The following is a 13,739-nucleotide window of genomic DNA, read 5'->3' as shown; positions in this document are numbered from 1 at the left end:
TGTATATATGTATATATGTATATATATATATATATATATATATATATATATATATATATATATATATATATATATATATATATATATAATATATATATATATATATATATATATATATATATATATATATATATATATATATATATATAGGGGAAAGTGGGGTAATATAGGATACTTTATTTTAACGACCTATAAAAAGGAAATTTTAAAAATTAATGTTGTTGCTAATAGTCAGTTAGTTTCGATAGCTATCAAATATCATTTCTGTAAAAGACGAGTCTAAAAGCTTCAATACACTTTGAGAAAATTAAATAAACTGAAAATGTTTGGGTATCCCATATAACCCTCAAGGGTGGGGTAATATGGGACACCTGATCAATGTCAGCTAAGGATGGTAATAAGTTATGCAAGATCTTATAAATCAATGAAACAAAACAAAAATTTATAAAAAAAAAATAAAAACAGCTTTAATATTACAAAAAAAAGAAAAGATTAATAAGAAAGAATTTCAATTATTAATCGCTGTCAATGCATAAATCACATTTAAATTTGTCTTCATCACATTCTGTGTGGGCCCATTTTCTGCAAGTTTGGCACATGACCCATTGCTCTCCTTGGCCATCTTCCCAGAATAATTGGCTATGGGGTAAGGACTTATGTCACTAGCCAACATCAGTGTCTCACTAGAGGTGCTTGCCACTGGCGGATGTTGCAATTGAATGTTTATCTCACTTTCAGGGGCAGGCATTTCTGTTGTTTCTGCCGCCATAAACTCCCACTCCTCAAACACATTCCTATTCACTGGCCAAATTCCAGTTTTTTCATATCCATTAACTGCTGTTGCGAGGCTGGCAGTGTGCAGATAGACCTTCACAAATATAGAAGTATTTGGAATTCTGTGACGATTCGCCCAGGATGTGAGCAGAGCCACATCTGAATCTCGGAGTCATAATAAGTAGATAACGGCTTCATAAATGCAACATCAAGAGGTTGCATTCTGTGAGTGCAGTGCGGTGGGAGACAGATAATTGTTATAAAATGTTGTCTAGCCAAATTAATGGCCTCCAAATTCTTGGTATGTGATGCATGACCATCTAATATAAGTAAAGCAGGGCTTTCCTGACTAGGCTTTACACGTTCAATGAAATGTCTGAGCCATTGGGTAAACAATTCAAGTTGAATCCAGCCAGTCTTATGAAAGGCATAAGTAGATCCTGCTGGTGCGCCATCCATTAACTCCATTATCATGCGCTGCCGAGGAAAAATTAACATAGGTGGGATATATGTCCCAGATGCACTCATGCAAAGTATTGTAGTAACGAACCGTCCTCTATCAGCTGAAGAAAGGATGCCAACTTGTTTTTTCTCTTTCAGTGCTATTATTTTGGCATTATTGGACTGGACAGTGGTAATGCCCTTTTCATCCACATTAAAAATTTAATGAGGTTTAAATTTCTTCTCATGGATTTCCCTTACCAAAAGGTCAAAAAATTTGCCCACATTTACTTTGTTAAATGCTGTAGCTCTTGCAATGGAAGTGGATTCTGGGGTTCTTATAGATAAGTGTGAATGTCGTCTTAAAAACGATGCTAGCCAGTCTTTTCCAGCTCTTTCTTTTGCAGAGTTAAAACGGTTGGGAAATACCGTTAATTTTTGCAAGCTGAAAGGCCAGTCAACGGACATCTAAGCTGGTAAGACCAAAAAGCCTGGCTTCCATTTCTACTATGTAATCAGCCAGATCTGATTCAAATTTGGAAAAGAAAATGGGTTTTCGTCCAAGTGGGAGACTGGTCTATTCTTGTACTGGATGATCGTTGCATTTTACCTTGCATTCCAGAGTTGACCGAGGGACATTGAAGACTTTGCTAGCTTTTAGATAGCCCATTTCTTTTTTTCTAACGGCACTAATAGCTGCTGTCATAGCTTCTGCTGACCACTGTTGCCTCACTTTTTTTTTCCAAATGTTCTCGACATCTAAAAAAAAAAGAGTGAGAACGTTAAGAGTTAAACCTCTTAAGGGTTTATAAAATAAAAACATAATAATGTAGTTTTTAAAAAAGAGTTGAACACATAAGAGTCTATTTTCAATGTGCTATTCCTGAATGCGACCCCAATCAAAGATGTATGAAAGAAAAAATATCTAAAAATGATAAAGTTTTTTTAGCATAAAAAGAAATTTTAAAAATTAACACATTATCATTATGACTAATAATATGACTTAAGGAAGTTGTTAGTGTCTATTTAATTAATGCACTTTAAAATTCTGAACATTTTTACAGAACTGTTGGATCTTAAGGTGGTTTATACTAATGAGAAACTGTTGTTGGTTTTTTAGCTTGTTTTTATCATGAATAACAAAATTGGTTATAAATTGTTTATTTTTTAATCTCAAGTTAATACTTAACACACCCAGACTAATAATTAATGTCAATGAAACTCCTGGCTACTTAATGTCAATGAAACTCCTCAATACTGAAAATACAATAAAAGCAGAATTAGCATTGAAAATATAATAAGATGAAAAGAAAATAATGGAAATAACGTGGGTAATATGGGATGGTATCCCATATTACCCCCATTTAGGTATCTCATATTACCCCACTATATAGCACACTTCTAATTTTGTTTTTTTTATGTACCACGTGGAATGGACAACCCTTAAAAGGTATTTTATGTTTAATAATTAGTCAGTTACTAATTAAATTCTGAATATAGTAAGATAGTTTACCGTTTTAGACTATTTTGGCCTCCTGTAACAAAGTTGATGTTATGTGATAAATATATATATATATATATATATATATATATATATATATATATATATATATATATATATATATATATATATATATATTTATATATATATCAGGCTTGGTCGGGAAGCGGGAGTGATTGCTCTCGATTACTGACCACGGAATTAATAAAAACAAAAAATTTTTGTTTTCGGGCATACGTGGAAACATACATAAACTTGAATGTTCCAAAACATTTTGGTGCGAATAAAAATAATATTTGCGAACACTAAAAACCTGCCAAATCTACGAACAAACTAATTCTATTGGTTCAAAAAATACGTTGACTAAGCGAAATATAGTTCTAGAGTTTTCTGTTGAATTGTTTTAAAAATTGTATCATTCGAAATTTGTTGAGTTTTGATATCTCTAGCATAAATTGTTTTAAGAATATACTATCAAACGAACTATTACTTTAACACTATGGCTCATTCTCGGAGCCGCATCTGCAAAAGCCATAAATCTTTTAAACTAATTTTATTTGTTTACAAAAATAAAGTTTTAAATATATATTCTTTAAATTATCAAAATTTTGAAAGTTTATTATGTAGTATTGATTTTTATTAGTATATTCTTATTTTTTATTAAAAAGTATGCATTTTTTATGTAAATGTAATTTTGTGTATCTGTTTTTTATTCTTATGTATATCTTTTAAAGCAATTTTTACAATTTATTTTGTAAACAAATAGACTTTCAACAATAATTGGGTTTTTCAATGAAACTGAAAATAATCATCAAAGTTAATAAAACTAATTATGAAATAATGAAGTTTCTGGTTAGTAAACACGAACATGCATACATAGTAACTCGTGCTATATATATATTTAGAAAGTTATTAAATATAAAGAAAAATTTTTAATTTCTTAGATATTGGTTTACTAGCACTAAATATTTTTGTTTCAGTTACCATTCTTACAAACTCGTTATACTTAAACTTAAAGTTACTTTTTTCTGTTTTAAATACTAATTAAAATTAAAAAGCCCACTCACTAATCATCATCAGCGATATTGTGAAACAGTTCTGCTTCCTCTTTATAAAGTATTTTTAACCTTTTTAGTTAATTTCTATCTAATTAATTTAGTTTCTACAGTAACAGTAACAGTAATGATTTAATTATTTGATTTGTTCATCTTAATAAGAAAAATTGTTTCAAATATGTTAAAATTTTCGCGCGAAACAAAATTGTTATTAAAAAAATTAACTTTTTTATTTTTTAAAATAATTTAGCTTAAATAAAACTAAAGCTAGCGTTAGTTTTATTAGAATCTTGCTAGACATTTTGGGGCCGGCGGCTAATTTTATATTGGATATATTGCCTTTTTATGTGCCACAGCGTAAAAATGATAACAAAGAAAAGTCTTCTTGACTATTTCGGGGCTCTTAACATTGCAGGGCCCTGGGCAATATCCCACTCTGAACCCCAACCCTCCTTAATCCAGCACTGGAAATAAGACACGAGCATTTAAATAAAAATTATATTAAACTCTTTAATAAATAAAAGAACATTTATTTCCTTATTAAGCAACTTTTATAGAGAGCAAAAAGTAAATATATTGACTATCAGATAGCCTGACTCCCAACAAAGTGCTGCTACATCGACTGAGGGTTTGGGTCAGCATCAAAGTCAGGCTTAGGGTTAGGGTTACAGCAAGGTTTAAGGGTTAGGGTTACAGCAAGGGTTAGGTTTAGGGTTACAGCAAGGTTAAATATGGTTATATTTCTGTAATTAATCATTTTTGTGAATTGATGAAAATAAAAATGAAATATAATACATAATAAATAAAAATAACAAGAATAAATGTAAAAAACATATTTTTTTAAATATATGTTTTTTACATTAAAAAAAAAAAATACAAATATGTATAAATAAAAATAGAAATAAAATAAAAATTGAAAAAAATATATATATATGATAAAAATAGTATTAAAAAAATAAAATGTAATGGGAACAAAAAAAACATGTCACTGTAAACGCTGACTAGGAGCATATATATATATATATATATATATATATATATATATATATATATATATATATATATATATATATATATATATATATATATATATATATATATATATATATATATAATATATATATATATATATATATATATATATATATATATATATATATGTATATGTATATATATATATAAATTATGATTACTTCATGTATATGTATATTCAATTATGATTACTTCAACACTGTGTTTCACCATCAGTAGGTTCATCAGGAAGAATGTCTAAACATAAAAAAATTTTCAAATTATAGAGAAATTATATCACAGGAAGTTGGGAATTGTTATAACTAATTATGTAATACCTGTAGTATTTTGCAACCAGGAAGTTGCATCAACTCTTGATCTAAATGAGTATAATTTCAAATTTTTCTTGTAACCATTGTATACATTTTTTGGAAATGTTGTTATACGGCGCAGTTTTTTTTTTTTTCAAAACACACAGTTGAAGATGTAGAACAGAAAAGTTCAACTGAAACAATTGATTTATTTATGAAAACTGTTCACCTAGATCAGAAGGCAGATCCTTACAAGTGGTGGTCAGCTAATGCAAAACAATATCCAAGCCTAGCAGAATTTGCTAAGATTTACTTTTCATTGCCAGGCAGTAGTGTAAATAGTGAGCGGCTATTTTCCAGAGTTGTTAACAAGGTCAAAAATAGCAAGGCCAAGGGCCTTTATTTATGGTCAAGGCCAAGGGCCTTTATTACAAGTGCAAGGCCAAGACCAAGGTTAAAAGTTACAAGGATAAGGACAAGACCAAGGCCAAGAGTTTTAAGATCAAGGCCAAGAATAAGAGTTTCAAGGCCAAGGCCTATGCAAACATTTTCAAGACCAAAGACTTAAATTTTTGCCTTAAGGCCAATTATTAACATCTGTAGATAACAATTGCTGTGACAATAAAACCACATGTTGTAAAAATAAACCAAGGTTATGCGCAGAATTCAATGAATTCAATAAGAAAATATACTTGTAGATATATATGAAAGCACACTGAATACCGAATAGTTGCTGAATATTTGTGGCATCTCTAGTAATTTTATTTACAGAAAAATACTGCAGTGATAGATCCAGGATTTTTTTGGTGTTTGAGATAGCAAACTTCCAGACATTGAGCTAACTCTAAACATTTGTATTTTTATACTCATGTCAAATAATGAGGCTTTGCAAAAAATTGCAATGTTTGGGAGCTAAGAACAAAAAAGCCTTTTGACTTTATCTCCCTACCCACCCCAAACGTGAGGGGCAACAAGTTAATAAAAAATTTTTGTACTATTCTCAACTAGACTTATATTCATCGATAAATTTCAAGTTTCATAATATAATCTATTAGCGTTCAAAAATAATGACCATTTAAAGTTTAAACCCCCTTCAATGTGAGAGGGTCACAAATTTTATCTGGTCATAATTTTTAAACGCTGAGAGATAATATTATGAAACTTAAAATTAATCGATGAATATAAGTCTAATTAAGAATAGGGTAATTCTGCATCAAATCACCCATGGTTCAAAATTTAAGAAATTTTGAACTATGGGCGATCAAATTTTTTAAAAACTTCTTCGACTGTTGCATGTTTAAAAGAAAAGTTAACACATAAAATTTCAGCTAAGAATGTTGAGCGGTTGACAAGATACTGCAATTTTAAGATTGACCTGGTTTCCCAAAATGACCCGGTTTTCATAACATTTTGAAAAAACATTTTTCTTAAAAAAATATGAAACAAAAATGGAAAAAATATGAAAATAAACATATATAATGCTTTTTTGATGCTGAATTCAATAAACGTACTTAAAATGCTGAAATAATAAAGGAACATGCTTAAAAGTTAATAAAACAACTAGTTTCTATAAACCAACTTTGGAGTCCAATATCTCAAAACACCCTCATCAAATTTTTTTTTTGCTGTTAATATTTTCAGCTGCTTACAATCTTACTAGGCACAAAAAATTTAACTGGAAAAATAACTGAAACATATTGAACTTTAATTTCAAAGATATATCAAATTTTCAGTAAATTTGTAAAATATTATTTTATTCTGTAAAATATTAAGTTTAGTTTATAGATTCCTTAGAATAAAAAAACAAAACAATTTTGTAATATTTAAGCAAGTCTTTATTATATGATGACTTAGTTATTTGATCTTAACAACTGAAAAAAACATCCTGTATTGTTTTTATATAAAAACTAAGTGTGATTTTGAAGTGCATTTGTTTTTAAATTTAAACAAATTAACAATTTGATATATATAGATTGTATATATATATATATATATATATATATATATATATATATATATATATATATATATATATATATATATATATATATATATATATATATATATATATATATATATATATATATATATATATATATATATATATATATATATATATATATATATATATATATATATATAATTCATTTGAATGACTCTGAAGGATTTGAAGGATTCTGAAAAGGTCTGAAAGGTATAAGGAAAAATTATACAACAGAAGGATTCTAAAAAGGTTTGAATTATTTCTATATTAAAGACTTTTTTTTTTTAAACTGAAAATTAAGTAGGAAAGAGGAATTCTCTTTTTTTTATGAAATACATTCATACTAAGTTATTTATCTTAACATGTGTTATAGTGGCTTAATGACAAAATGGTAGGTAACATTACTTGAAAAACTGAAAGTCAAGTCAATGTTTCCTCAACACTGTGTTATAAAACAAATAACATGAAAAAGAAGGCTGACAACTTTAATGAAATTATGAGCTTGATAAAGGAAAAAATTCTATGTTCTGACGAAAGGACTATTGCTCAACTTTTAACACTGGCACCCACAAGTTGGTCAATATTAAAAGTACAAAATAACTTTGCAGTTACAGAATACCATGTAAAGATGGCAAAGATGCGATAAAAAAGCAAAGATGAAATAAAAAAGGATTGTTAGCTATCTCTCCGTATGAAAGTAAAGTCTTACACAAAGAAATAAAAGATTCTGTTAAATTGTTTGACTTAAGTGATTTATGTAGAACTATGCAAGGAAAAAAAGATTATGTTAGCATTTAAAAGAACGTCCATAAACAAAAAAAACTGCTTTCGTGTAATTTAAAGGAGCTATATGTATTATACAAGAAAACAATCCAGAAATACAAAGTTACTCAAAATTTGCTTCACTTAGAACAAAGTGGCGCATTGGCATACATTCTGTTTGCTGTTTGCTCAATAGAAAATAAAGAATGCATGCTTGCGCAGTGTGATAATTGTCCTGATAAAGAACCCTTCACCAAATATTTAGATGAGATTTTTGAAGAATACGAAAATGATTTTGAGATACACTACACGCAATGGCAAACTATTGATCATGCAACACTATTGAGTTTAACAGCAGATGTTCCAACGTTTATTGAGCTATTAGTATCTTGCTTTGAAAAGCTACAAGCTCATTCTTTTATTGCTCACTCTCAATCACGGTACCTTAATCAACTAAAACAAAATATGGATCTATCAAACATTATCATTATTGGCAACTTTGCTGAAAACTATGCTTTTGTAGTCTAAGATAAAATACAAAGCTATCATTGGAACTCCTAACAATGTTCTTTACATCTGTTAGTGATATAGTGTAAAGATGATAAAGGTATACTGAAACATATTTCTTACTGTTTTATATCCGACGACATTACACATGATGTATGTGTACAAAATATTCTAATTAATCATACCAATATTAAAAACAAAATTTTCCAATCTGTCCAAATTACATTTATTCACTGATGGTTGCGCAGGACATTACAAAAATTGTAAAAGCTTTTACAATCTATGTCAACTAGAGAGCGAATTTGCCCTTAAAGTTGAATGGAATATTATTGCCATGTCCCATGGAAAGTTGGGTTTGGCGGTACTGTAAAAAGGTTAACAGCAAAAGAAAGTTTAAAATGACCATACATAAACCAAATTCTTTTATCAACTATGTATGAGTTTTGTATTAGGAAAATCAAAGTTGTTAACTTCATTTAGATAAAGGGATTTGACTTACAATTGCAACATGAAGAGCAAAAAGAAATGTACATTGGTGTAACTCTACCTGGTACTTGTAGCTTTCATCAATTTATACACCTTGAAGATGACAAGGTTGGAACAAAGAGGTGTAGTACAGACACTAATTATACAATAATCCACAATCTTAAAAAGAAACAAGATATATTTCAACCTGATACTGTCACTTTAGGAGGTTGTGTAGCTGTAATCTGTGATGAAAGTGGTGTATTGGCATTGTAACTGAAACTGACCTAGAAGAGGTTGATGCTAAAGTTAAGTTTCTCCACCCAAAAAGTCTATCAATCTATTTTAACTGGCCTGAAAGAGGTGACTACTGTTTTATTCCAGACATCAACATATTGAAAAAACTATCTGTTCCACAAGCTTGCTTTAGTTCCAGTAGAAACTATGTGTTTGAAAATCCTGAAATAGCAGAAGTACAAGTAAAATGGAATTAATATTGTGAGCTATTACAAACAGTCAAAATAACTTACATCTTTGATACCTTTAAAAATCTTTGTAATATTTATTTATTTTTTTGTATATTTAAGTAACTTTTTAAATTACAACTTATTTTTATTTTATTTACAAATATTTTTTGGGAACTTCTTGAAAAAATGATATATTTTTGAAATTAATGTTCTATATGTTTCAGTTTTTTTTCCACTTTTTTTCCAGATTTTTTGTGCCTAGTATGATTATAAACAGCTGAAAAGCTTAACAGCAACAAAAAAAATATTTGGCGGGAGTGTTTTGAGATATTGTGCCCCAAAGTTGATTTATAGAAACTAGTTGTTTCATTCACTTTTAAGCATGTTCCTTTATTATTTCAACATTTTAAGTACATTCATTGGATTCAGCATCAAAAAAACATTATATATGTTTATTTTCATATTTTTGCCATTTTTATTTCTTATTTTTTCAAGGAAAACATTTTGTCAGAATGTTATAAAAACCGAGTCATTTTGGGAAACCAGGTCAATAATAAAATTGCAGTATCTTGTCAACTGCTTTACATTTTTAGCTGAAATTTTGTATGCAATACTTTTTTATAGTTAGGAATGTGTCGAAATATAACACAAAAAGAAGACACATGGTTCAATGGACTGGGTAATTTGATGTAGAATTACTCAATAGTAAAAAAATATTTTACCAACTTGTCGCTCCTCACGTTTAGAGTAGGAGAATGAAGTCAATGGGCTTTTTTGTTGAATCTGTCACTGGTAGTGAGGAATCCAGGACAGACTCATATTATGTTGAAGAAAATTACATAAATATTTTCACTAATTTATTATTGCTCTGTTCTTTAAGAACATTGAGCACTCTATTTGTAAAATACTCTAATAATTTATATATATATATATATATATATATATATATATATATATATATATATATATATATATATATATATATATATATATATATATATATATATATATTAGGGCACTCTTTCACAGGAAGATGTGCGATCGTACGCAATTATATACCAAGAAATATTATACCACGCAAAAAATAATTTGTTTTAACGGCTTTTGACATATTTTCAAAATTTAAAAATGCGTTACAAAATCTTACTTAAACTTATCTAAAAAAAAACTTTAAAAAAGAAAAAAAAATCTTAACAAAAGAAAAAAGAAAAAAAAATACTTAACTAAAGCAAAAACACACACACAAAAAATAAAAAACTTATCAAACTAAAATGCTTAGTCTATTTAATTTACGCATTAAAAAACCATTTCATTCTTTGTTTTAATATTTGTAATTTGTTTTTTAATATGTTTAAAGATAAACATCATAAAAAATACATAATTATACAAGTAAAAAAAACACAACAGTTTTTAATACTTATTATAAAAATTCATTAGAAGTGTTTTGTTACTTCATTAAAAGTTTCGATAATATAAAAGCATTTAAGATCAACCTTATTTAATTGTAACAGCTTTCTAAAACATTTTCATTTTCAACGAAATTTTGTTTATCTTTTCAAATGTATTAACTTTAATTATTCTTATATTAAAATTAGTAAAAAAGACTTTCGTTGTCATAGAATGTCATTGTTTATAAAAACAAAACAATTTTTTATTTTTAATAACGTTTATTATAAAAAATGCACACTTAAACAATTTATATATTATAAATTAAAAAAATATATCCAACTGCCAATTATACTTTTAAAAAAACCCATTATCAGTAAATCATTTATCAGTAAACCCATTCAATTATCAGTAAACCCATTATCAGTAAATTGTTACTTTATTTAAAAGTATTTCGCTAATATAAAAAAATTTGTTCAAAGTTTTGATGTAATTTATTTTACTTAAGGTATAATTCAGCATATTTTTCATTCAGTTTGTTTTAAAAAACAAGCTGAATGAAAAATATGCTGTCAAATCGTCAAAGCAAAATGTCATTTGCCTGGTCATATAAAGACATGCGATCGCATGTCTTCCTGTGAAAGACTGTAGGGTGTCCCAAAAAACAACATTTTTGAAAATAATCTGCTGAATACATTTAGGGGTTTGGAGCAGATTATTTTCAAAAATGTTTTTTGGGACACCCTAATAATATATATATATATATATATATATATATATATATATATATATATATATATATATATATATATATATATATATATATATATATATATATATATATATATATATTCAAAATTAAATTAAATATTAATTATAAATATAACTCAAACTTAATAAAAGTTAATGTTCACAAAATGAGCAAAAAATTGTACATTCGAGAAATGAGCAACTTCATGATCTGTGCATAACATATTTTAGCAAACATTTTGTTTTTATAAACTTTAAATTAAAATGATGTTTAAAAAACAAAAAAAAATCAAAACTTACTTCAAAGTTTTTCTTGTATTCTGAGAATCTTATCTGTGTTATTATGTCTTTAGCCTAAAAAGAGATTCCCAGATTAGTTGCCTTTTACGAGACTAGTTATTTTACTAATAAAAAAAACAATAACTATACTAAAAACAACTTTTCTTTTTCTTTTTCGTATTATACTCCTTAAGGTCTAAGAGGCCACTATAGTCAAAGAAACGACTCATTTATTCATTTATTTTAATTATCACATTTTTTTTCTTCTTCTTGGAAACATATTTTTTCTTTATAAAAGTTACTTTCTTTACTATTGTGACATTTCAAGGGAAGTAAAAACCTAAATGGCAGAATGGTTAAAATCCAAACAAGGTTAAATTATTGGCATTAGACTTTTTTTTATAACTGGTAACCAGCTATAAATCTTTATTTCACCTGCTACTACTTGCTACATAAATTTAAAAAAAGTGTAAAACAAAGCAAATTTTTTTAATATGATTTTATATTACTTGCATGCATTTCAGCTTAATTAGTTCAAACATTGTCAACAAAAATGTTAAATTATCTTTTATAACAAAAGAAATTTAGCAGCACTTTTCCAGGAGAGAGATTAAAATTTTTATTAAAAACATCTTATAGGCAAAAAACTGCTAAATGTTGCTAGAGCAAAAAAGGATAATTTTGTATATAATGAATGAAATAAGGAAGTTCATATCATATATTTCATTATAATTTAAGCTTGTATAATATATATTTCATAAATGATATACAAAATAACCTTAATTATTTGCTCTAAAAACATTTAGTTGTTTTATACCAAAAAAATATTTTAGTTTTATGCCTATAATACCAGCATGAAAATAAGAAATTGAAGGCAAGCGGTCAATTTGACCGGCTAACCCACAGAATTGACGGTCAGTTGTTTTTTTTGGACGGTCAACATATTTATTATTTTCTTTGTTTAAATTTTGATCTAAGTAATAGTTCCTCATAATTAAACTTTCTAAATATAAAAATAGCTTAATGTTTAAAAATTAACGAATTAGTATTTCTTTTGAAAAAATAATTTTAAATAAAATCAATACAATCTTTTAAATAAAAACTTGCAAATAACTAACGTTCGAATTACATGCTTAGGGGCCATACATAAAGGACGTCATGCAAATAGGGGGGGAGGGGGTCCAGATTAAAAGGACAAAAAAGGACAAGGGGGAGGGGGGTATCAGAAAAGGACGTCACTTTATATAATTTTTTTATATAAACATATGTTTTGATGGAGTTAACATAAGGGAATGTTATACTTTTATCTATCGTAAAATAGGAAAGAAATTAGTGTTGATATTTATTTAAATTTTATTTTTGTATAAAAAATATATTGAATATATTACAATTACTTATATATTGCTCAACCCTTGGTAGTTTCTCGTATCATACGTATCATTAGTTGATCGCTATGGGTTTTCGTGCTAATTCTTTTTGCGTAATTCGTCCCCAAGAACTTAGTGTTAATATCATATATGATTTTAAATAGAGTTTTACAAATATTTGTCCAAAGGGAATTGCTTGCGTAGCAATTAATAATGATTGTCTAAAGCAAATATTACAAATGATTGTCCAAAAGGAATTTGACGGGAAAAAACACATCTTTACTTTTTACAGTATTTGTGTTAATAAGACAGAATTTCAAAGATTCAGAAATTCATTCAATGTCAGTGCAGAGACTTCCGGAATGGCGGATGCTTTTTTGTAACGAATTTTATAAATAAATTTAAAATAAAGGAAGATAATAAAAAGATAATAAAATAAAATAAAAATAAAGAGAATGGAGAACTTTTAAAACGTTTTATTAAAGTTAGGCAAAACACTAAACAAATTGCTTCTAATGATTGTTTAATGAATAAACAAATTTTATTTAAATTATTAAAAAGTGTTATATATATTTTTTAAATTGCATAAGCATTCAATTTTTCCTAAATATTGTTTCAAAAAATTGTTTCAAAAAACACAATAGCCTATTTAAAATAGTAATTTTTAATCATTTCATGC

General features: G+C 27.2%; 1 protein-coding gene across 2 annotated transcripts in view; it reads right to left on the bottom strand.

The window, feature by feature from the left end:
- LOC100206878 (signal transducer and activator of transcription 5B) overlaps nucleotides 1-13,739 on the bottom strand; it is a 65,040-nt gene that overhangs the window by 37,926 nt on the left and 13,375 nt on the right. For both annotated transcript variants that reach the window (XR_010641935.1, XM_065810957.1), the window contains exon 3: nucleotides 11,715-11,768. Coding sequence is in view for 1 of the 2 variants with exons in the window: in XM_065810957.1 (XP_065667029.1) it covers nucleotides 11,715-11,768 (54 nt within the window). In the remaining variant the exon portion in view is untranslated. The remainder of the gene's footprint in view (nucleotides 1-11,714; nucleotides 11,769-13,739) is intronic.

This window comes from Hydra vulgaris, chromosome 11, assembly GCF_038396675.1.
Source record: "Hydra vulgaris chromosome 11, alternate assembly HydraT2T_AEP".
NCBI classification, from domain to species: Eukaryota; Metazoa; Cnidaria; class Hydrozoa; order Anthoathecata; family Hydridae; genus Hydra; species Hydra vulgaris.
The sequence above is the reverse complement of the archived record's forward strand: the minus strand, read 5'-3'. Positions and strand labels throughout refer to the sequence as shown.